Source organism: Colletotrichum paranaense (genome assembly GCF_030867605.1).
Source record: "Colletotrichum paranaense strain IMI 384185 chromosome Unknown Scaffold_15.1, whole genome shotgun sequence".
In the NCBI taxonomy this organism is placed as follows: Eukaryota; Fungi; Ascomycota; class Sordariomycetes; order Glomerellales; family Glomerellaceae; genus Colletotrichum; species Colletotrichum paranaense.
The window spans coordinates 489,787-510,702 of record NW_026848973.1 but is presented as its reverse complement, the minus strand read 5'-3'; the positions used below and the strand labels follow the sequence as shown (position 1 = coordinate 510,702).

The window sequence follows — 20,916 nt, the reverse complement described above, 5'->3', positions numbered from 1 at the left end:
AGGAGCAATCTCTCACGTAGAAAGATAAGGCAGGGCAAAGCACTGTGGCCAACGGACTGCATTAGGTGGCTTTCAATCTGGGTGGTTAGACCGATCAAAGTAAGACACTCTAAGTTTCAAGATATTAGCGAAACAAAAGGACGAATGCGACTTCTGGTGGCCGATTTGTGAATGGGTTATCATCAATACATGTATACAAAACATCTACCACAACATCGTCCTCACTGAAAGGCACTGCATTTGTGATTATCTGAAATGTAACAATGAAAATTTAGCTACAGATTCTATACAGAAGGCGTGAGAAAGAGTCGTTGTCGGCAAGCCAGAGACCTTCTTTCATCTTCTTGGATATGAAACTTAGTGGTCTCTAATTCCGATCGATCATCTTTATTAGCATTTCAGGATTACCTAACTATCCTAGAAGAGCCTTTCTTAGACTCTACGGAATACAGATGATACTGAAGAATAACTATAAGTCTCAATTATTGCTCGTAGTTCCAAGTACTTTCTTATTATAGAGCATCACGCACATCGACACTCCACCAACGGTAATTGCAGCAGCCAGGCTACAAACACCACAAATTTAAGACTAAAAGAAAACCAACACAATGTCAGGTATCAGTCCTCCCAAGGGATATGTTGAAGTGATCTAGAAAATCAACAAACCGGGTCTTTTGAATAGTCAACATCCTCTTGATTTACTCAAAGCTGACTGGAAGACAGCACTCTTGAATCAAAATCAAGTGCGATCTCTTCTCATCAGGTATGTGCATTTTTACTTCAGAATTGTCTATCACTGATTTAAACCTTTGCTCATCACTGCTTTCTTTGGTTTAGGTCTCATTTGCACAAAACAACCAAAGCCGGCTTTCGGCCAAGTGGTAAGCCTGCTTACAGAACGGATAGATGGCATGTGACCACGTCGTACAAGGTAAATGATACAATGTTTCGCACAGCACATGGGTACACCACTGGCGAACATGACTTCAATCCAAACTCCTCAACCCTAGCAAACCGACGACCACAGCTGGTTGGCTACATAGGCAGCGATGGCACACAACCTTGGCCATCCGAAGATCTAAATCTCAAGAAGCACAGGAAAGAATGGTATTCTGAAGCAGAACTGCACAGGCTAGTCAGAGATGGCCAAGAGAAGTTTCAACCGACGCCAATATCTTCAGATCGCTTTGCTGAAATTCTGAGAGCAGTCGCGGTCTAGGAGATACAGCAAGTCAGTGAAGAGCGGCTTCAGAGAAGCACGTCGATCGAAAGTATATCATGACGAGGAAAAAGGGTGAAAGGTAATCTGCTTGTTTGGTAAGAAATGATTGACACTGAGGTAGGGCTATTGGTCTGTACCCGTAGGGGTTCGTACCCGTAGGCGGTAGACGCAAAGCATCTCAACATTGTAGAATTCATCGTGTTTCCCTTCTGACATGGCCTTCTATTCTAATCCAACAAACGTCTTAGAAGCTGAGGTGTAAACTCATCATTGTGCTGTCAAGTACACGGCGCAACAATCACTGTGTAGGAAAGAGATTTCATCTACTTACCTTACTGGGGCTAGGGCTTTGCCTAAATAGAACAATATGGCCCCAAACCAAGCGCCTTTCAATCATCACTTGGATTAAATACGCAAACTAATTTGAAAACAGTGCATGGTTGCTGCATCGTCAGAACTGTGAGATCCATCATATCTAGCCACGCTCGATTCTGCGAGCATTTGCTGGAGGTGCATCTAAATCAGCCCCATCCAGCCTGATGGGCTACCCTTTGCTGGAGCCTTTGCTAAAACCACCACCATAATCTTGTCTCGAGCAACTGGAGCCAGCGTCATGTCTGAACCCTGTTTTATGGGAGGCTTTGAAGTTTTCTTTCTGAACCTGAATGAGAATACCAACTGTCCCTCTACAGACTGGGACTGTCTCTGTATGTCGATGCAACTTGGATGAAGTGTTTGTGCGTCAATGGTAATCTCAATTTCCGGCAAATCTTCCATTGGCGCACTCATTGTCACGGATCCTTCGACAAGAATATCAGCCAACAGCGGGTTAGTGTCATCAGATGCTGGCACCGTCGTGAACGTGCTTATAATTAGCTTTGGCCTCGGCGATTTGTTCTTCTTGTTGTTTAAAAGTTGAACAAGATTAGATTCAAGATATGGCGTATGTAGCGGAGGACTGCGATGTTTTGTTCTTATTTCGAAAGCGTTCGCCCATCTCAGAAGTTGGACATCATCATAAGCTCTGCCAGCGAACGTGAGGTTCATGGGCACACGCTTGTCTCTCAGGATGCCCATAGGAACTGAGACGGTAGGTATGCCGAGATGTCGAATGGCTCTGTTTCCGTTGCTGTAGTGGACGCCATTCTGCCAAGCCAGCGATGCCCCCTCAAAGTCTGAGTCTGCGTTGGCAGGTCCCACATCGCCAGCAGCGGGAAAGACAACGCAATCGCAGCCGACTTCCGTGAGCCAGTCCTCAAGAAGAACCTTTCGCATGCCCTCTAAAGCTTTGAGAGCTTGATCCAGACCTTCTACATCAAAAATACTCCCTTTGCTGGCGTATTCGGCCAGCCGATGGTACTGAATCGCATTAGGCTTCTCGAAGTGTTGTAGTTCCGGCCCAGTCCTCATACTGTCTGGATAGATCCTCGATGCGTCCACTGCAGAGATATCCGGGAGCTTTGAATCATTGAAGTCTCGAAGGAAGTTGTTCCAAGCATGTGCTACCAATGCTCCTCTCTCAGTAGCATGCCAGTCCGCCGGCCTTCGCGGACATCTCTCCGGCAGAAGGTTATCATTTTCGTAAGCTGTCAAAGGCGGAAAGTCGGAAACCATGACAATCTTCGCGCCAAGTGACTCAAGATCCTTTCGTGCTTGCTTCCACAATTCAACAACTGCCGGGCTCGTCTGAATAGGCTTTGCTCCTTCGGGAACCGGTCCACCAAGGAAGATTTCTGGCACAGCAATAACCAGTCCAGACAATGAGTCTGACGAGCCAAGGGTTTTGAAGCTCTCAGGCCGGTCCTCCCAAGATTGCGGTAACTGGACGTTTCTCTGCTCTCGCCAGAGATCGCCTTTGGCAACTGGATCAGGTGCAGTAATAACATCCAGAAGAGTTAACATATCCTTCATGCTTCTTGTATGAGGCACTGGTACGTCGCATGTTGGATACAAAGGCCAACTGCCGCGATTTGATAGAAAGGTCCTCGAGGGAGTGTAAGCGATAAGGGCATTGTTGGAAGCAGGCGATCTGCCAGATGATACCGTCTCGCCTCCAAGCCCAAAAGCTGCGAACGATGCTGCTGTAGAAACAGCCGATCCGTTGGATGAACCTGAAGCAAATGCTGCAGCCAGATAGTCTGGGTTGTAAGGATTCTCGGCCCTTCCCCAGATGCCCCTCTGCATGCCGCCGCAAGCCATTGCAGGCATGTTTGTCCGGCCAATGAGCACCCCGCCAGCATCTTGAATGAGCTTCACAAGAAAAGCGTCTTCGTTGGAAATTAGATGTTCGAAAGCAGGAGATCCTGCAGCGGCTACCATTCCTTTGACTTTGTAGCTGTCTTTGACCGTATAAGGTATCCCTTCCAGGGGCCTGACTTTCTCGCCAGATGCCCTTCGATCATCAGACTTGGCAGCTTGTTCGAAAAGGTCATTGTTAAGGATCGGAATCGAATTTAGGGTAGGACCTCGACAGTCGTAAGTGCTGATCCGGCGAAGCAAACGCGTTACAAGCTCGACGCTGGTAATTGAACCGCTGTTCAAAGCATTCTGTAATTCTTCGATTGAGGCTTCGACGATATTGAGTACGGCCATGATTGCTGATAGGATGACGATGAAGATAAGGAGAATGATGTTGAAGACAAAGACCTGTCCAGAGAGCATAAAGATAAATGCACCTCACATTGTACCGAGCCCAAAATCCACGATAAACTTACATTCTCCTATCTGGTCGGCCGGCTGTCTCCAGTTTTGATATGCAGGCCCGATAGGCCAGCCGGATGAATCCGGGGTTTGCGACCTTGTCGTAATCCGTTACGGCGGCTTACAAGTGGATTTTCCCAGCTGGCTAATGTTCCCCCACTCGCGAAATCCCGCACGTTAGCTAAAGTCCGTTGGGGGAATAGTTAATCGGATCTTTGCCGATAGGTAGGATGATGATCCTCTGACCATCACTTTCCAGAACGTGGTAAAGAGCTCATGCCCATGATTGTGTTCAACGTCTGGATGGCCTCATCAGCTCAAATTGCCATGTCAATCCACCTGACGTGTGGGATATCAGAATATTGACAGACTTTAAGGAGATGGGTCTCGGTCTACAATTGTGAATAGTATTGAAGGATCAATGATTTGAGGTTGGCTTTCTCTGCTAGTAATGAAAAGTCTACAGCAGGACTACTTCAAGTGAAAAATCGAAATTTGGGCGATTTCTCGCCGTCATGCAGCTCTGATGTATCGACATCCTGAGCTTGAAGGTTGACACCCTGGGCCTTGTTCCTTCGCCGGTTCTCCAATTTCATCCAGCCGCCGAGGATCAACGCCGATGCCATCGCCAACACGTTGCAGCAGCAGGTAACAATGAGAGTAGGAATGTACTTGGGTGCATATTCGGTCCGGAATGTTGCAGCCGATAAGATTCCAGCAAAGTTACCCAGACCTACAAGCAAACCTGTCGTGGCAGCGCGGCTGTTCTCGTTCAAATTGTTGTTATTGTGCCATGATTGAACCAGGCATGAAGGTGTATACGCCCCTGCAGCCATGAGGAAGCAGGCAAAGTAAGCCAGTTCACGGTTTTCCAAAACGTCGATTGCGATGAGAATGACCATGCCGACTAAAGAGGTTGCCAAGGCACCGACGATGTGAAACGTCCGTTCGTGGAAGTAGTCGGAGGAGTATGCTGTTGCCAGAAGTACCACAAAACCAACAGCGTTTGGGGCAACGGTCCAGAGATTCGTTTTGACGACGCTGTAGCCGAGACGCTGTACAATCTGGGGCAAAAAGTTGGACGTCGTGGCAAAGGCGACGGGATAGTTGAACGCGATGGAAAGCCAGAAAACAAATTTCCAATCCTTCCATAGCGTAAAACACTCTTTCCAGTCAAACTTGGAGTCCACTTTATTGGAGCCATCGCGGAGGGTCCTAGCTAGAGCTGCGGCCTTCTCTCTGTCGTTGAGAAACCAGGCGGTTGCTGGAGAAGCTGGCAGCCACCAAAAGGCTACGACACCGACGAGTACGGTCAGAACGCCTTCAATGAGCATAAGCCATTGCCAGCCTTGGAGTTTAGTGCCTTCGATCTGGAAGACACCATAGGAAATGAAGCCGCTGAAGGCTGCGGCTAGGAGAGCGCTGCCGAAGAAGATGGCGACGCGAAAGCCGAGCTCGGATCGCTTGTAGAATAATGTGAAGTAGAACACTACGCCGGCGAAGAAGCCGGCTTCGCATGCCCCGAGAATCAGTCGGAGTACCAGGATCCCAGCGAAGTTCTTCGATGCGATTTGGACGGTTGCGATGCCGCCCCAGACCACCATCAGCGTCGGTAAGACCCATCTTGCAGAGAACTTCTTTGTGAGGAGATTGAGTGGAAGATCCAAGGTTCCGAAAGGGATGTAGAAGAGAAGAATGAGCAGACTGTACTCGTTCCCTTTGAAGTTGAGGTCTTTCTCGATTCCGTCAGTTTTGGCGTTGCCCAAGTTGGAGCGGTCGACCGCATTGAAGAAGTACATAAGAGAGAGATACGGTAACAGATAGAAGTCAAGCTTTCTCACTGAAAGCGGCATAATGTCAGCGTCAACCCAGACGATGATGTTCTTGACAAGAGCTTACCATAAGATCGCTCCCCTTCAGGGTCAACCACCACGCTGCTGCCATTTTGGGGGCAATGCAGTGAAGAGGCCTCGACGTCATCAGAGGTTTCGCGCTTAAGGTCCTCGTCAGATTTGGCTGGTGTTTTGCTTTCGGTCGCCATTGTTGTCGATATTGGACGGTAAGCTTAATGTGTTTCTGAAGTGCGATAGTGCCCCTGCCACCTTCGGGTGTGCGCAATACGTCTGGCAAGACCAAACACCAACTGTTATGTCCTCCAAATTGCTTCCTTGAAGGCTTGATATAAGGTGCTCATCTTCACCCACTCTTGCGCCGAGAATGGGGGTGATTATGCACCCTGCAGCTCAATGGGGGCATCCTTGTGATTGGAGCATGCATCGGGGAAAGTTGCATATCAGCCATATCTTATCTTGAGCGTGCAGCAATATGTATCTTATCAAATTCGGATGTTCGGGCTGCAACCAACAACTCCGGCATCGTTAGCCGATACGTCCTACTACTACCCGAAGGATGATACTACGTCCATTGCCTACTTGTACCCTTATTGCCGATCACTCACTTATCTTATCTCATGATATTAGTCACCAATACCCTTTTTCGATGGCAGCCAATTGGCTCAATGAGCTACTCGGGAATTAATAGCATCTTTCCTACGAATGGTGGTCTTCAACGAGATGAGGGCACTTGAGCGTAGAGGTTCCTTTCAGTGATTCAGTTCAAATCCGTGATTACATGAATATCGAGGCAACGGCCCTCACTCAAAAAACAAGCTGCAGGCGCCGAGGCTTGGACAAATGAAATAATTCAAATCAATGAGGTCTGATCCCATGTCTTTCCATGAGCTTTGGGCAAGGTTACACTGGGTACTTTGTTGGTAAACTAATACTTGCAATTCTACATGCAGAACTTGCACACCTGCAGCTTGGGGTTTTATTCGATTTTTTCAGCCACTCTTCAAATGCTTTGTGTTTTTCTTTTAAAGTAAAATAGGCAACATCGTCAAACGTAGTCTTCGGTGACTCTAGGAAGAGTCACCTATCGTTACTGTCTGATTTGGCGCATGATGCCCTCAAGCCGTGCCAAAGTCAACGCTGTCTGAGCCTTTGCTGTAAAATGAAGTCACTCTTGTACTCTACCAACTGCCATTGACAGAACGGTCCAAGTCACTTTTGGAAGCTTTTCATAGGTGAACATCAAGCGTAAAGCTATAATGAGCAGGCGGGAAATAGGCACGGCCTTAAATGTCCGTGACTATTACATGATTTGCATCCTTAACACCCAACGTAGGGCGTCTGATCCACACCCGACATGTAGATCTCAGTGATGCAAAACACCAACTGTAGCCCCAGTCAAGGCTTCTCAAAAGAACAAGTGAGTAGTGAGCTGTACTGATATAGACTTCAAGCGATTAGCTAGACGTATCTTGTTGCGGAGTACCTTTGGGGGCTAACCAGTAGTTTTACTGAGTAGGTAAGTATCCACAGCACTACGGGCTAGGGACAGGGTAACAGCAAACCCATCTCCGCTTCCACGAGCATCGTCAAATCAGCATATCTGAGGGCTTGCCCTGATACCTCAAGCTCCATATTCACAGATTTTCGCCGTCAACCTCAACAATCACAGATTCTTCGACCATGAAATCATGGAAGGGTGGCCGAGTTGGTTATGGCGCCAGGTTAAGGTCAGCTTAACATCTGTTTCCTGGTGGGGCAACCCGCGCGAGTTCGAGTCTCGTCCCTTTCAAATACCTTTTGCGCTACGGCCTGAAGAGGTTGCAGGTCACCTTTTTGGTCTTGTAATGTAAGAGCTCGTCGTGACCCTTGAGGACTAGGAGCTCATTATGTGCCTTACGATCGTGTGCCAACGGCCTGTGTATGAAAGTCCATGCGTAATGTTGAAGAATCACCTATCTAGCCGTGTGTGGCTTGCTGGAAAGATGGGTGTTGTTGAGGGTGAGCACGTGGTGAGACATCTGATCTCATCTCATCCGGGTTATCTAAGCTTAAAGCGCCTCACCTCGGTGAAGAAATTTAGAGTTGTCGGTCAACCAGAAATGCCGCGGCGTTTATCCCATTTACGTCAGGCGGCACGAGCGTGGCAGTGCAAGCTGCTGATCGGATCGCGTTAGTGTTAAGTCAGATCGAGTCAGGGGACATGTGTAGATAAACCCCTCACTGGGAGGCAGCCCGAGCGCATAATTGCATGCGACATTTTCACATTCTTCTTTGAACAGGTCGACAACATGCAGACCACTGATCTTTAACACGACAGCTTGGGACCAACGCGGGGAGCTGCATCGGCTAGGATTGTGGGTGGCTGGGCAAACAGGAAACATAACGAAGAGGGTGTCCCGGACGACCTTAGTGTGACTGAGCACTGTAAACAAGACGTTCTCTCATCATTACAACTCCCCCAACGTCAGATGGAAGAAGGAGAGGCCCCCCGAACCCCGGATTTGATTGACTGGACTCGACCACTGTCACCATGGGGTGATGGAAATTCGATGACGCGTGCCGCCAACGCCAACGACGAGCCCGATTTAGAGGCAGAGCAGCATGTCTCTGTCAGCGCCACCGCCAGCGTGAGCGTGAGCACTGAGGTGCCGCCCTCCGTGTATTTTACGATACACCGGTAAGTTTGAGGGTTTTTGCTGCCCCCATATCGGAATACCCGTAGCTGATGGAGAAAAAAAAAACAGAATCAGGCGACTTGTACTTGCAAGCATTGGTATGAGTAGCCGTTATCTCAATTGCCGATTTCCACTAACAATAATCCCAGATGACCCCTACACCCTAGATCAGCTCCGTGAGCCTAGGATGAACTCATTGGTTGTCCGACCTCTGGTAGATCGCCTATACGATCCCGACGATCCAACTGTCGGTATGTTTATTGCTTGTAAACTTTGATCTAGCCAAGACGGCAGAGCTGATCCGTAAAAGTGTACTGCCTCCTCGCCAATCGGATTCAGTTTCTCAGACAACACATTAGCACCGCTCATCATACTGTTAATGTTGCGCGTGCGACTCTCTGCGAACTCGTCGCAAGTCGAGTACTACGTCGATATCACGAAGACCACCCAGGCCAGATAGGCTTACTCATCCTGGCACATATCCTCGTCGAAGGGTTCGACCCATTCCAAGGTGCTCCCGAGGAAGTTGAGAGCGAATGCAGGCAAGCCCAGTGGCCTATTCAGCGCCGAGACGGCCATGAGAGAAAGCTCACGACTTTGGAACTGGCCATCATTTCCGAAAGCAAACTCTTCCTGAGTTCTTCAGCCTGCCAAAGGCTCGTCGACGCGGTTTGGCAAGGGGTCGTCACTTATACCCCCCTGTCGTTTGTCGACATCCTCCCGGATCATTACGAGTATGCCTCGGTTTCGCTATACGAGCCACATAGGGCACCGTTACTAGACGATAGACGTCTCATCGTACCGTGGATCAGACAGGTGACTGAGCTATTCCAGTTCGTCACTCTCGTCGGCCTGTATCTCTTGACAATGGTATACCGGAGTAGCCCTACGATCAGTGGATGGGAATGTCTGTTTGCCGTCTACACGGCCGGGTGGACTCTTAACGAGTTCGCGGCAATCATTGAGCATGGCTGGGCAGTCCACTCACAGACTCTGTGGTCTTTTCTTGATATCACGTTCAGCTTCATATTCAGCTGCTACATCTTCGCTCGGTTGTATGACGTCTTGGCGTATGGTGGCGTCATCGCTGACGGCTACGGGGTGCATATTCTCTGCTTGGCAGCTCCTGTACTACTTACCCGCGTGGCCTTTACGATCATGCCGGACAATATTGTTTTCATCGCCATGCACGCCATGATGAAGGATTTCACCCGCCTAACCTTCATCTCAATATGGTGCTTCATGGGTTTCTTCCTGTCCCTGCAATGGCTGATCGGTAGCAACGAAACGGCGACCAGCGGAAGCGGTCAACCTGCCTTAAACTGGTACGATACCTGCAAGTGGCTCATCTGGACGTGGTTTGGCTTGGATGGCACTGGAATTGACCGCTCTGATGAGTTCCACCCCATTCTGGGGCCAGCTCTGATGATTGCATTTGCATTTCTTGGCAATATCCTCTTCCTCACGATCCTGGTCGCGCTGTTGAGTAATACCTTCTCAAAGCTCATCGCTGACGCGCCTGCGGAGATCCAATTTCGACGAGCTGTACTCACCTTCGCCGGTGTGAAAAGCGACTCAATCTTTGCTTACCCCCCACCGTTCAACTTGATGGCCATCGCGATTCTCCTCCCGCTTAAGTCTGTTCTCAGCCCGCGGTCGTTCCATGATCTCAACATCTCTGTCATCCGAATATTGAACGCGCCAGCGCTCCTCATCATTAGCGCTCTGGAACGCCGCCGCCTCGCTCACCCCCGTCGCGCACGGTCGCAGTCTTTGCTGAACTGGGGCTTCAGTGGATTCAACCCGCACGGAGACATTCAGGCCGTTTTCAAGGTGGAGCCGCCGCCCGGGGTGGAGCGAGAGCTGGAGGAATTGGATAACCTGAGCGATGTCGGCTTCGCGGAGAGTGAGCTCGGGTCACGAGTATCGTGGGATGTGAATAGGTCAAGATCGCGGCGGAGAATGGCGAGGAGAAGGCGGCCTGGGAGAATGGTGTCTCCCATTAGTGTAGTGTTCCCGTTGCCGAGTGTCCAACGGGCTGGGACAAACGAGTTTGAGCCGTTGTCCGGATCGCCTGCCAGGCCGTAGTTCCGTCAAGTGGTCAGTCACGGCACCCAGAATACCGACACATATTAACTGTTACGTGGCATGGTTTGGGGACGGGGAGATAGGGTTACAGCGGCCCCGGATGGGAACTGGCGATAACCCCCGGCGCGTCGGGCCCGGGGAAGGGATTACCAAAAGGAGATTTAATTGCATGCTGCAGGCTAGAGTCGTTGGCTAGATCAGAGTCTCAATACGAAAAGTACAAAGCCCGCGTATATTGAATGCTTGTCGGGCAAGAGCTAGACGCTCGTAGTTGGTCTCCATTGACCGCCTCTCATAGAGTTTGCGATTGGAAATTGCCATTTCTTTGTCTTTGCTGTTCAGGTAATCAATTTTCGCTCAAGCGGCGGTTGACAACGCAGCCCAGGTTGTTTATTCTCAGGGGCTGATCAGGTAAACTACGACGCAAACTCAAAGGCCGTGAGTACTATAATCGAGTCAACTCCATGTCGATCTGTTTGTGCAAATTGAGGGGAGTTTCAGATAGTATCCACCGGCTGCCGGTCTGTCCGCCAAGGCATCTTTGAACAATGTTGGTGATGCTATCCCTGAAAGAATTAGAAAACAGTGCCAGTCCTTGGAAGTGATAATCAAATAAACTTTGCAAACTGGTTCGACTGCGCATTTCCGAGAATCTGCGCGGCGGGCGGCCGCACCACACGCCTTCCGCAGGGTAAACCGAGCTTGGAGAAAACCTGCCCAACGTTTAAATAGCAAAAACCTTGCTGAGAGGTTTCTGTTTGCGAGCATTGAATCGAGCTGCAGAGCAATGCACCTTGGGCCTAGTCTCAATAACTGCGCCGTGAGCAACACGAGGGAGAAAAAACAAAACTGGCATCTTGTTTGTTGCTGTTCACCGTCAAAGACTCGAAGCGAGGCGGTAAATCTCGAAAACGTGGCGCAACACTAGAGCGTTTACCCGCGGACGTCCACCAATAAAGAAATAATTTTGGAGCTTGGCCACCTCCTAAAGCTTGACTCGTGATCCCCTCAGGATTAGTTAGCCAAGAGCCGCAACGAGCCCCGGGAGGAAAGGAAACTAAATAAGGGTGCTTGGCAGCTTTCGAGTGACATGGGAGACGCCATTGGAGGAATGTTCGATCTGAAGTCTCCGTCCTGCACTCCGCATGCAAGCCCTTCCCTGCACCAAGTGCCGTGGTCCCGCTGGTGTAATTGGATGTAACCCTATCGAAGGCCTTCAGATGAACGCAATCGACTAGAGCGCAAGGACGAGGTCTTTGGAAAGACCAGCAGACCAGGGAAAAGGTATTTGTTCCAGAGCTTCGGTTCTGGGTTTTCCAGAGTTACTTGGTGAATAAATACACTGCGGCTTTCCCCATGTTTTGAGGTTACAGCGTCGCTGCCCACTCTATTCTGTCTTTACCTTCTTCTATACACTCATTCATGATGGTTGCGTTTCTCCAACTTCTTACATTCGCCGTGGCAGTCGTCGCAGCTCCGGCTGAGGTTTCCCTCGACGTCGGCCTCGGTGGAAAGAACTGCGATGGCAAGTTCGCCAGAACTCGCCCTTCTTCCAACTCGCTGGTCGTCGATGCTTCCGGCAAGCAACCTAACAGCTACCCCACGCTTAACAGCGCCGTCGCCGCACTGAAGAACGTCACCGACGATCAGAGCATCTTCATCATGCCCGGCACCTACACCGAGCAGGTCCGCATCCCCAACTACCTCGGCAACCTCGTCATCCAAGGATACACTTGCGACTCCCGCGACTACGCCGATAATCAGGCCACCCTCACAAACAACCTCTCCCGCACCATGGCCAACCTCACTAGCAACGACCAGACCGCCACTCTCCGCCTCTGGGGAGATAACATCAAGATTTACAACCTCAACATTGCCAACACTTTTGGCCAGGCCGACAAGAATGGCATGGCGCTGGCTGTCAGCGCACAGAAGACCAACCTCGGCTTCTATGCTTGCAAGATTACCGGATACCAGGACACCGTCTACGCCAACGAGGGTAGACAGATCTACGCAAAGACCCTCATCAACGGCGCCGTCGACTTCATCTTTGGTCTGCGCGCCGCAGCCTGGTTCGAGAAGTGCGACATTCAGACCATCGGAAAAGGCTATATCACCGCCAACGGTCGCGATGCAGCCAACAACACTTCTTTCTACGTCTTCAACAAGGCCAACATCACTGGCACCAGCGGAACTGCCTCCGTCACCCTCGGTCGTCCGTGGAGACCGTTCTCCCGCGTCGTCTTCCAGCACAGCGAGATGAGCGATGTCGTTGCGCCGATTGGCTGGTCTATCTGGGACAAGACGCAGAGCACGGCCAATGTCTACTTCAAGGAGTTTGAGAACACGGGTCCCGGTGCGGCAGGTGTTAGGGCTAACTTCAGCTCCACGCTTACCAAGGCTGTTCAGGATGTCGAACTTCTCGGCGAGGGATTCAAGAAGGAGTGGTGGGTTGACGCTTCGTATCTGTGAACAGAAATTATCCTTTTAAAAGCGTAGCATACTTTATTATACCAAAAGTTTAGTTTGCCTGAGATAGACTACTACTACCACGGACTTCAATCCCAGAACGCCGACGGGAATAATTCTCATCGTCACTTAAGTAGACTTGATCTACGCACGATCAGTGATGTGTATGTGACTACCTACCACTCTAAGAAGCTTCGGGCATCTAGGTGCTGAAATTTGTGGTATATGTACCTGCCGAGAGCGACATCTTCTTGTTCTTCGTCAAGAGTTCCTCTCGTAGAAGGCGGGCCTGGCTAAACTGTTTTCTTCGGATTCGGTGTGGATGCAGACTTTGTCACCGGCCAACGGGTTGGGTACCACACGTGACACCGTGCGGGCCATACTCATACTTATCTACATGTAGTTACAGTCAAAGCTACATGCAAGCTTCCAGCTTTTACTTGCTGGTCATCATGTTCCCTCTTACATACAGTACTTACCTCATAAATCGTTATCCGTGTCACTCACCAGTGGCTGCATGTTTGCACATGTCGCCGATGTTGTCGACCTGTTCCTTCTTCGAGCGTCAAATTTGATGTTCAGGCGTCTGGTTGGGCTCGTCTTATATCTCAACCGCTGAACACTTAGACTTTCTCGCCATGGCACGTGAAGCTGAAAGCTTGTATTTCGTCTAGACAGGGTGTGACTACGGAGATAAAGTACGATAGCAATGACTGTGTAATAGCATTCACAGGCAAGCCGTCGTATTTTTCTGGTTGAGCAGAGTGCTCCCATCACATTGTCTGAGGGCATCTGCAGGCACCTGCGCAAAAAGCTCATGTCCGCACGTTCATGCGTAGCAATCTGGTTGAGAGAACTGATTCACGATTTCGCGTTTTCGGCCCACGCCGATGCTAGGCAACCGAATTCATGACAACCGCCTTCCAGATACGGAAATCTTCAAATAAGCAATCGGGCTCTAACACCAAAGTCCCTCCGAGGATCCATCGCTGAGGCCCTACGAGGCTAAAGTAGATGGGGTGCCCACAGATGTAGTGGGTCAATGTAAGCATATTATGGAAAGGCACGAGCCGTGATCCGAATGACCCTAGGCAGTCCGACATGTTATCCGCTAGGTTCATGGTGTCCACGACCTCAAATAACGTCGTTTTCGCTCCACAAAGCTAGGCGGTGACATTAGTTTCGAGCTTGGCCTACTCAATATCTAGGAAAATGAACAGGTTGTTGTTAATCGAAAAAGCTTCGAAGCTCTGTAGCTGAATCTGGCTTTACCATGTTGATAGTAAGGAAGAGCTCCGCAGTCTATGAGGCTAGATGATTAGAGTCGAATTCTCTGCCAGGATTATCGAGGGTCTCGTATTGGCCCACCGGGAAGGAATGCGTCGAAAGTCCCTGTCAGGTTTAAATCCTTCCGGTCATATTGAGAAAACGGGACCTGATCTCACACCCGGCTAATCGGCATGCGGGGCAGGTTCATGCCGCAACGGGGCACTCGCCCGAAGGATCAGCGTACATCGATCGAAAGAAGCTCAGTCAGACTTTTTAATACTTAGTGTCCGGGGGTTCTCGGTATCAACTGCAGTGATACTTCCTTAGGGCTGCAAACTCCCTTCGGCGGAGAGATCCCTACGGTACCTGCACACGATGGTAGGCATGCGCCTATTTTGGCGCTATCTTGAGTGGGCCGCTCGAACTGAAGCTGACGATTGTGAGTCCAAACCTGTCAGAAGTTGTTTGATGCGTATAGCAAAGACTGGCAACTGATAGTGTAGCAGGGCTTTTTCTAACAAGCCTCATCACAACGCTCTACCTGCTCTACGTTGCCTGCACAACTGGCGTGCGATTCAAGAAAATCAGTTAGTGCACTCGCGACTCGCAACACTCATTGTATCAACCAGACTGATTCATCGCTAGTCGGATGGGTCTTTCTTGGGTTTGTAGAGTCGATGGTCTTGTTTATCCGAGGTAACCGCGAAGGTCTAGACTTAGCAGACAAGCAACGGCTATTGTTTCTGTGGGCTGGTCAGCTGTTCACTTGTTTTGTCCTCTTTTTGTGGTCATTGCAGGACTCGAGTTTGGAACTGGACGAATCCCTGAAGAAAGGCTGAGAAGGTAGCTGTAAAACCATGGAGCTCATCCATCGGCTGAGACAGATTGAAGTACGATCAATGGCCGAGATGGCTTTGGTATTGGTGGACGGTGTTGGTGCCGCGATGGAACGTATTGGCACCCTTCAGAGCCCGATGGACTTTGAAACCAAATCATAAGCTTGAATCGGTTCTTTCCATAAGACAAGGGCTTATTGGGTGCATGGAGCCGGTTGGAGCGTACCAAAGCATTCATGTCTAACCAATGTATCTAACATCCTACCGTGAGCGTTCTCAGGGATACCTGCAGTGATCTCATCTCGAAGACTTTCTCGAATTTCATGGTTCCGGCACTCTCTAATCGCCATAGGAGTCCCCGGGGCCCGAAAGCAGGCTTGCCATTCTCAAAGAACTTCCCAGATCTTGCTATGAGAATTACTCATTCTTGTACCTGTCAGCATGGTGTTGTATTGTGTACGGCAAATCGGCAATTTTTCTGGAATGGTCAAGTGTGCCAATTCAACGTTAAACCGGGTCTCTATGTGGTCAGCGGCTAGTCGGCAGCACCCGACTACTTTTCGGCGGGGAAACATGGATCATCTCCTGACTTTGAGCAACTAGAACTTCAACTGCCCCTTGCAGGACTATCCGTTACTAGTAAGCATGCAGGTTATCTTCTGTGACTGCCTGGAAGTGTGGGACTTGCACCTCAAGACCTGAGGAGGATTGTCTCGATGCTGATATTGTGAGCTGATACGATGCGGGCGGAACTTTGGTATTGCTACGAATTGATCAAAAAGTTATAAAAGAAATGACCTACCTACTCCAAGAGTCACAATCTCAACTCAGACAGACTCTACCAAGCCAAGGCTTTCAAATCATCCCTTTATCTTCCAATCTTATCACTTCAGAATGTTCTTTCTCCCAATTCTCGCATCTCTGCTGGGCAGCGCCATCGCTCATCCTGTGGTCAGCGATGTCACAGCTCTGGAGGTTCGTGAAGTGGGCATGAGTCCTGTCTCTCCTCTGACTGCCCGTGCAGAGTGCTCGACTCTCTCAACTGTCATTGAGCAGATTGGCACCAGCAGCGAGGTCGCCGTGTATGCCACCACCGGTGGCCTCACTGCCCTGTACGTTTGCAGACGTATCAACGGGCGTGAATGCGACACTCTTGCCAGCGCCATCGCCGCCGGTGTTGCAAGCATCTTCCTGATCCTGCAGAGATCCGGTGCCATCTCCGCCCGTGATGGCAGCACTGAGTCCCTCGTCGACTTCCTCACCCGGGAGCTTGCCGCCGATGGCTCTACCTTCCAGTCAATCACCGACGCTACCCCCCACCTGCTCGCTCGCTATGACTCTGACGAGCGTACCCCTCAGTCTGTCGCCAGCGTCCACGGTCTCAACTTCCTCAACACCACTCTGAATCTGGACGTCTACGACTTTGGCGACGGCGAGGGTCACATCTACCTTCCCTTCGATGAGGAGCAGGAGCCCATCGCCAAGCGCATGGAGAAGCGTGCATCTGCCCCTGGCTTCAAGATCGCTTACACCACCCGTCTCCAATCCAAGCTCACTCGCGCTCATCAAATTGAGATTTCCCAGCGTCTTGCTACCTACTGGAACACCCGCGCCAGCTGCTGCAGCCTTCACGATCTCATTGGGTTCGTCAAGACTGACCACACTGCCAACTTTTACTATCGAATCATCCCTGAGACGGTTAACTTTGGCCTCAACTACGAGTCTGTTGACATTTGTGGTGGCATGGCTGGCTACTTGTAAGCGCGAATGGGTCACGTTCTGTTGCAAGATTTCCTGTACAAAGCTTTTTGATTGGAGGGGATAGAATATCACCCTGAGAGATGATGATTGGTGGACTCTCACTAGATGTATAAAACTTGGGACACAATACTTGGCGGAACTTTGGCTATTATAGTTAAGAGTGGCAAAGACTGTAACAAGGTACTGTTAAATCTCGCAATACGATGTCCTAAGACTATAATACGATGTGTTTTTATCTGGATAGAGAATAATTTGAATAGTTTGGTCGCTGGCATTTGAAGACTTGTCATTGTCATAGACGTAATCACATAATGACTAGAGACTAGGTCTATTGCCGTGTATATCCATCTGTGAACGGTTTCTCAATAGAGCGGAAATTTGAGATAGGCTGGGTACGGATGTATTGATTTCATCCAGCAGTTTACGGCATGAAAGGCCCGGATACATTTCGCAACAATCCTTCTTATTTACAGTTGTGTACCTAACACAAGAACTATATACCAAACAGTATTATGATAATGTAGAGTGCGCGACACCTGCCTGCAACTTTAATTATGTAGCTGGGTACGTCTTCTCGACTACCACCCCGCATGGGTAGTTGTCCTTCCCAACCTGACTTCCAGCAATGTTCATCAGTGTATTCCACAGACTCGTGCATACAGGGAGGGAAAAGAAACCGGGTGTCTGGACGCCCCCGGTCCACATAAGCTGATCCACGCCTCCGGCACTATCGTCCAGGGAGACGGTGTAGCCATTTCGATTCCCGTTGTTCAAATAGCCGCCGTATGAGCTGATGACAATATCTTCCAAGGTAATACCACCCCAATTCTTGCCGTCGAGCACGTCGTGGGTGGCACCCGCCATCAGCTGGAAGGGCGGGTCAGAGTCTGGGAGACCAGGCGTATCGGCTTGCACGTCGACTCGGTAGGTACCGACGGTCAAAACGTAGAACTGATTGCCGTTCCAGCATACACCAGCCTTATCATGTGTTTCTTGCGTCATGTAGGGGTTCAGAGTGTTGGGCATGGTGTTGGAACACGCGTCACCGGTTTTTCTATAGGTCAATGTCTGTTAGCCATGCTTTTCGTTCGACCTGTGCGGAAACAGCGATGCGGCAAACAATGCCTTGGTGGAAGATCAACTTACAGCACAAAAGGCGTGTAAGCAGCAGGCGCTACTTGCCACGCAATGGGAATCATCTGTCCGAACATGATGGTCTCGACCACGTTAACCATGCCGGAGAGATTAATGTCGACCGGCAGCGTGTTCATCATGCCGTCTCTGATAAAAGACTCAAGCATGCCTATGGTGGTGCTATTCGACCCGGAGAAGATCTCGGACAAATAGTCCTCTTGCGTCTTCTTCCATACGTCGAACAATGCGCCCATCGCAGAGGTCAAATCATTTTGCACGCTCGCAGAGTCTTTGGCACTATTCCGCGACAATTAGTTTACTGTCCTTGGAAAGTCCGCATGACACAGAACTTACGATTTCGTGTTGTCTTTTCCCAGAGCAAATGAGGCGGATATGGCGCTGTTGAACGTGTCTTTAGCGAACCCGAAATTGTTGCCCGCAAATATCGCGGCATCCTTGATGACTTTGATAGATCATATTAGCTCACTCTTCACAACAAGAGTTCAGCTAGGCATACCGATATTCCACAAGCCGGCTGATGCCATGCCGATGCCAAATGCCATCACATCCAGTATAGTCTTAATGAGAGTCGACTGATCATCTGCCTTCAGCTGAGGTGCGAATGTAGATGTGAAATCTCCCATGGCGGCAGATATGCTCAACTGCGCATCTTGAAGTGCCTCGTGGTATTTTTGGTACACCTTGCCGTCAACGTGTAAGCCGACTAGATCGTTCAAGATTGGAATTTTGGGTGCGTCTTACATCGTGTAGTTTGGAGAAAGAGTTGAGGAGAAGGAATCTGTGTACATTATCAGGTCAGAACCTTCTCAGGAAGACTTCCAGTTCGGATTGACGCAGACTGGACTTACCCTGCTGGGTGCTTTGTATCGGCACACTGAACCGTAGTTGAACATGGTGTGCTGACAGGATCTTGGCAATCCCAACCCTCCGGTCCGCCGTAAAAATCGCTGATAAATGCTGGAAACTTGAGCTGGGCTGAAGTTGTTCCTGGTTTGTAGGCTTGCCATGCAGCAACAGCTTCTTTCCACGAAGTATTCGTGTCAGCTGATGCCCACCGGACATTAGCCAGAACCTTTGCATCGGTGACATTGGCGTCGGAGCATGTAGTTTGCTCCCATTTATCAGTACGCGTCCAAAGAGCGGTAGGGATGGCATGGGCGTTGGACGCCAGAAGAAGGAAGGCTAAGTTGCGCATCGTATTGTTTGATGTGGTAGTGAATGTGGCGATGCTGTGATACCATAAGTTCTTGTTGCGTTCCTGGAGTGTTTAGATAGTAATAGACTTGCTTATGACAAGAGTTGATTAACCCCTTTGTGGTTCCGCAAAAGGGCTCGACCAACTCTGAGTCGTGAAGTACCAAGGCGCTTCAATAATTGTAGGCAGAAAATCCTCCCACGTGTAAGCTGGCTTGCACGGCATTGGTGTCGCCTAGGAACAATAATGGGCCAGGCGAACCTGTGGAGGGCTTGGAGATTCCCATGGTGACACTTTGATCGCTTGAAGGTCAGTGACAATCTTTTGGAAATATGATTTGGGACGGAACAAGCTTTTAATATATCAGAGTTATTTACCTTACCTAGCAGGCGCGCAGCACGTTTTCTGAACTGAGTCATTGCCGCAAATGATCGCAGGAGGATTTTCAAGCACGTGGGCCCGTAAGTGGTCAACATAACAAAGATTATGGGCAAACAGCAAATTTTCTGCCCTTTGCTCTCATTATAGTACGGAATGTCGGCATGGCTGGCCCCAATGGCCCCCGGTTCTATCCTCATTTGCGAATCACACTGCATGTCTGTAAGGAACTTTCAGCACTGTCGTCATTTCAGGTTTTCCGATATCTGATGTGTCAATAAGCAGGAGTCTTAGCTTTCCAAGTCGAAAGCATCGCCCATTTTCTATTACCTCGTCGACTGGCTGCAAGAGTGCTACTTGAAGACAAACCACAGACTTTCTAAACAACGGCTTTAAGATATCTTTCAGAACCTGAACTTCCGCATCTCCCTTGTAAAAGCGACCTCAGGCGTGAGAGCCAATAGTCGTCACTCACAATGGCCTTCAAACAGTAAGTAACTCGATCCCCAGCTCCACGTCACCACTGGACTGACAGTAGCTAGGCTCGTTGTCTTCTTCTTTTGCCTATTCTACGGCCAGGTTGTCGTAGGCTCAGGGTGCAATCAAATTCACTGCCAGGTGTCTGTATGCGCTCCGAATGCAGACGAGGCGTACAACGTGGCGAGCCTTGGTCTCGTTGCAATCATGGGACCTGACTGCGCGAGCTGGCAACCAAATTCGCCCGTGAGCGGAGGCCAAGGTGCGTGCGCCATTGGCCTTCAGACATACACTGGTGCTTTCGATATCTGGCGCGGCTGGAATGCGATGGGTGGCGATTACTCTGCTACTTTCGCGCAATGGGGGAACTTTTTGGGCGCCACTTGCACTGGCGGCAAGACTGTCTCATGCGATCCAAAGTCAGGACAGTATCCTAATCCCGTCAATGGAAAGTGTCAAACTCAGCAATGGTAAGTTGCAAGCAAAGCAGACTGCGAGGATATTCGGTTCGATCGAGCTGACAAGGTGGCAGTGTTATCGACAAAACTTGTTAGACACAGGACCCGCACCGGATTCAAGATACCGAGCAGATTGCTGAATAGTGTGTTTTGAGCTTTCGGTGGTCGAATTTTGCGGGAGGCATACCGTCGGCTATTATCTGACACGTTCTCTATAGCAAGCTGTTGAATATTTACTCGATCGTTGTGAAATTCCCCATAATTGAGAGCTGATTCGGCTTCTCGGCTAGCAAATTATCTGGTCCCTTTCTCGCTGGAAATAGCTTATGCCTGTGACCTCCAATGACTCGAATCTCTTTCTGATGTCGACTAAGACGCAA

At 49.7% G+C, this 20,916-nt stretch overlaps 9 protein-coding genes across 9 annotated transcripts; 6 read left to right on the top strand and 3 right to left on the bottom strand.

Moving 5' to 3' along the window:
- Positions 1–943: 943 nt before the first annotated feature.
- On the top strand, positions 944–1,219 carry CPAR01_14366 (uncharacterized protein; the record flags this gene model as incomplete). Its single annotated transcript, XM_060498617.1, has 1 exon — positions 944–1,219. One exon carries the CDS (start codon positions 944–946, stop codon positions 1,217–1,219), a length of 276 nt encoding a protein of 91 aa, XP_060342678.1.
- Positions 1,220–1,738: 519 nt separating this feature from the next.
- Positions 1,739–3,814, bottom strand: CPAR01_14365 (uncharacterized protein; the record flags this gene model as incomplete). The annotated part of the gene is made up of 1 exon (XM_060498616.1): positions 1,739–3,814. The coding sequence occupies one exon, from the start codon at positions 3,812–3,814 to the stop codon at positions 1,739–1,741; it is 2,076 nt and encodes a 691-aa protein (XP_060342677.1).
- A 584-nt stretch (positions 3,815–4,398) lies between these two features.
- On the bottom strand, positions 4,399–5,963 carry CPAR01_14364 (uncharacterized protein; the record flags this gene model as incomplete). The annotated part of the gene is made up of 2 exons (XM_060498615.1): positions 4,399–5,762; positions 5,822–5,963. 2 exons carry the CDS (start codon positions 5,961–5,963, stop codon positions 4,399–4,401), a joined length of 1,506 nt encoding a protein of 501 aa, XP_060342676.1.
- Positions 5,964–7,463: 1,500 nt separating this feature from the next.
- Positions 7,464–10,538, top strand: CPAR01_14363 (nonselective cation channel; the record flags this gene model as incomplete). The annotated part of the gene is made up of 5 exons (XM_060498614.1): positions 7,464–7,621; positions 8,093–8,452; positions 8,520–8,548; positions 8,600–8,701; positions 8,761–10,538. The coding sequence occupies 5 exons, from the start codon at positions 7,464–7,466 to the stop codon at positions 10,536–10,538; spliced, it is 2,427 nt and encodes an 808-aa protein (XP_060342675.1).
- A 1,425-nt stretch (positions 10,539–11,963) lies between these two features.
- CPAR01_14362 (pectinesterase) lies at positions 11,964–13,010 on the top strand (the record flags this gene model as incomplete). The annotated part of the gene is made up of 1 exon (XM_060498613.1): positions 11,964–13,010. The coding sequence occupies one exon, from the start codon at positions 11,964–11,966 to the stop codon at positions 13,008–13,010; it is 1,047 nt and encodes a 348-aa protein (XP_060342674.1).
- A 1,641-nt stretch (positions 13,011–14,651) lies between these two features.
- On the top strand, positions 14,652–15,115 carry CPAR01_14361 (uncharacterized protein; the record flags this gene model as incomplete). The annotated part of the gene is made up of 3 exons (XM_060498612.1): positions 14,652–14,715; positions 14,783–14,863; positions 14,922–15,115. The coding sequence occupies 3 exons, from the start codon at positions 14,652–14,654 to the stop codon at positions 15,113–15,115; spliced, it is 339 nt and encodes a 112-aa protein (XP_060342673.1).
- An 891-nt stretch (positions 15,116–16,006) lies between these two features.
- Positions 16,007–16,873, top strand: CPAR01_14360 (uncharacterized protein; the record flags this gene model as incomplete). The annotated part of the gene is made up of 1 exon (XM_060498611.1): positions 16,007–16,873. One exon carries the CDS (start codon positions 16,007–16,009, stop codon positions 16,871–16,873), a length of 867 nt encoding a protein of 288 aa, XP_060342672.1.
- A 552-nt stretch (positions 16,874–17,425) lies between these two features.
- CPAR01_14359 (uncharacterized protein) lies at positions 17,426–19,509 on the bottom strand (the record flags this gene model as incomplete). Its single annotated transcript, XM_060498610.1, has 7 exons — positions 17,426–17,927; positions 18,020–18,304; positions 18,362–18,470; positions 18,525–18,669; positions 18,770–18,806; positions 18,877–19,286; positions 19,426–19,509. 7 exons carry the CDS (start codon positions 19,507–19,509, stop codon positions 17,426–17,428), a joined length of 1,572 nt encoding a protein of 523 aa, XP_060342671.1.
- Positions 19,510–20,077: 568 nt separating this feature from the next.
- CPAR01_14358 (uncharacterized protein) lies at positions 20,078–20,552 on the top strand (the record flags this gene model as incomplete). Its single annotated transcript, XM_060498609.1, has 2 exons — positions 20,078–20,091; positions 20,144–20,552. The coding sequence occupies 2 exons, from the start codon at positions 20,078–20,080 to the stop codon at positions 20,550–20,552; spliced, it is 423 nt and encodes a 140-aa protein (XP_060342670.1).
- Between the last annotated feature and the right edge of the window lie 364 nt (positions 20,553–20,916).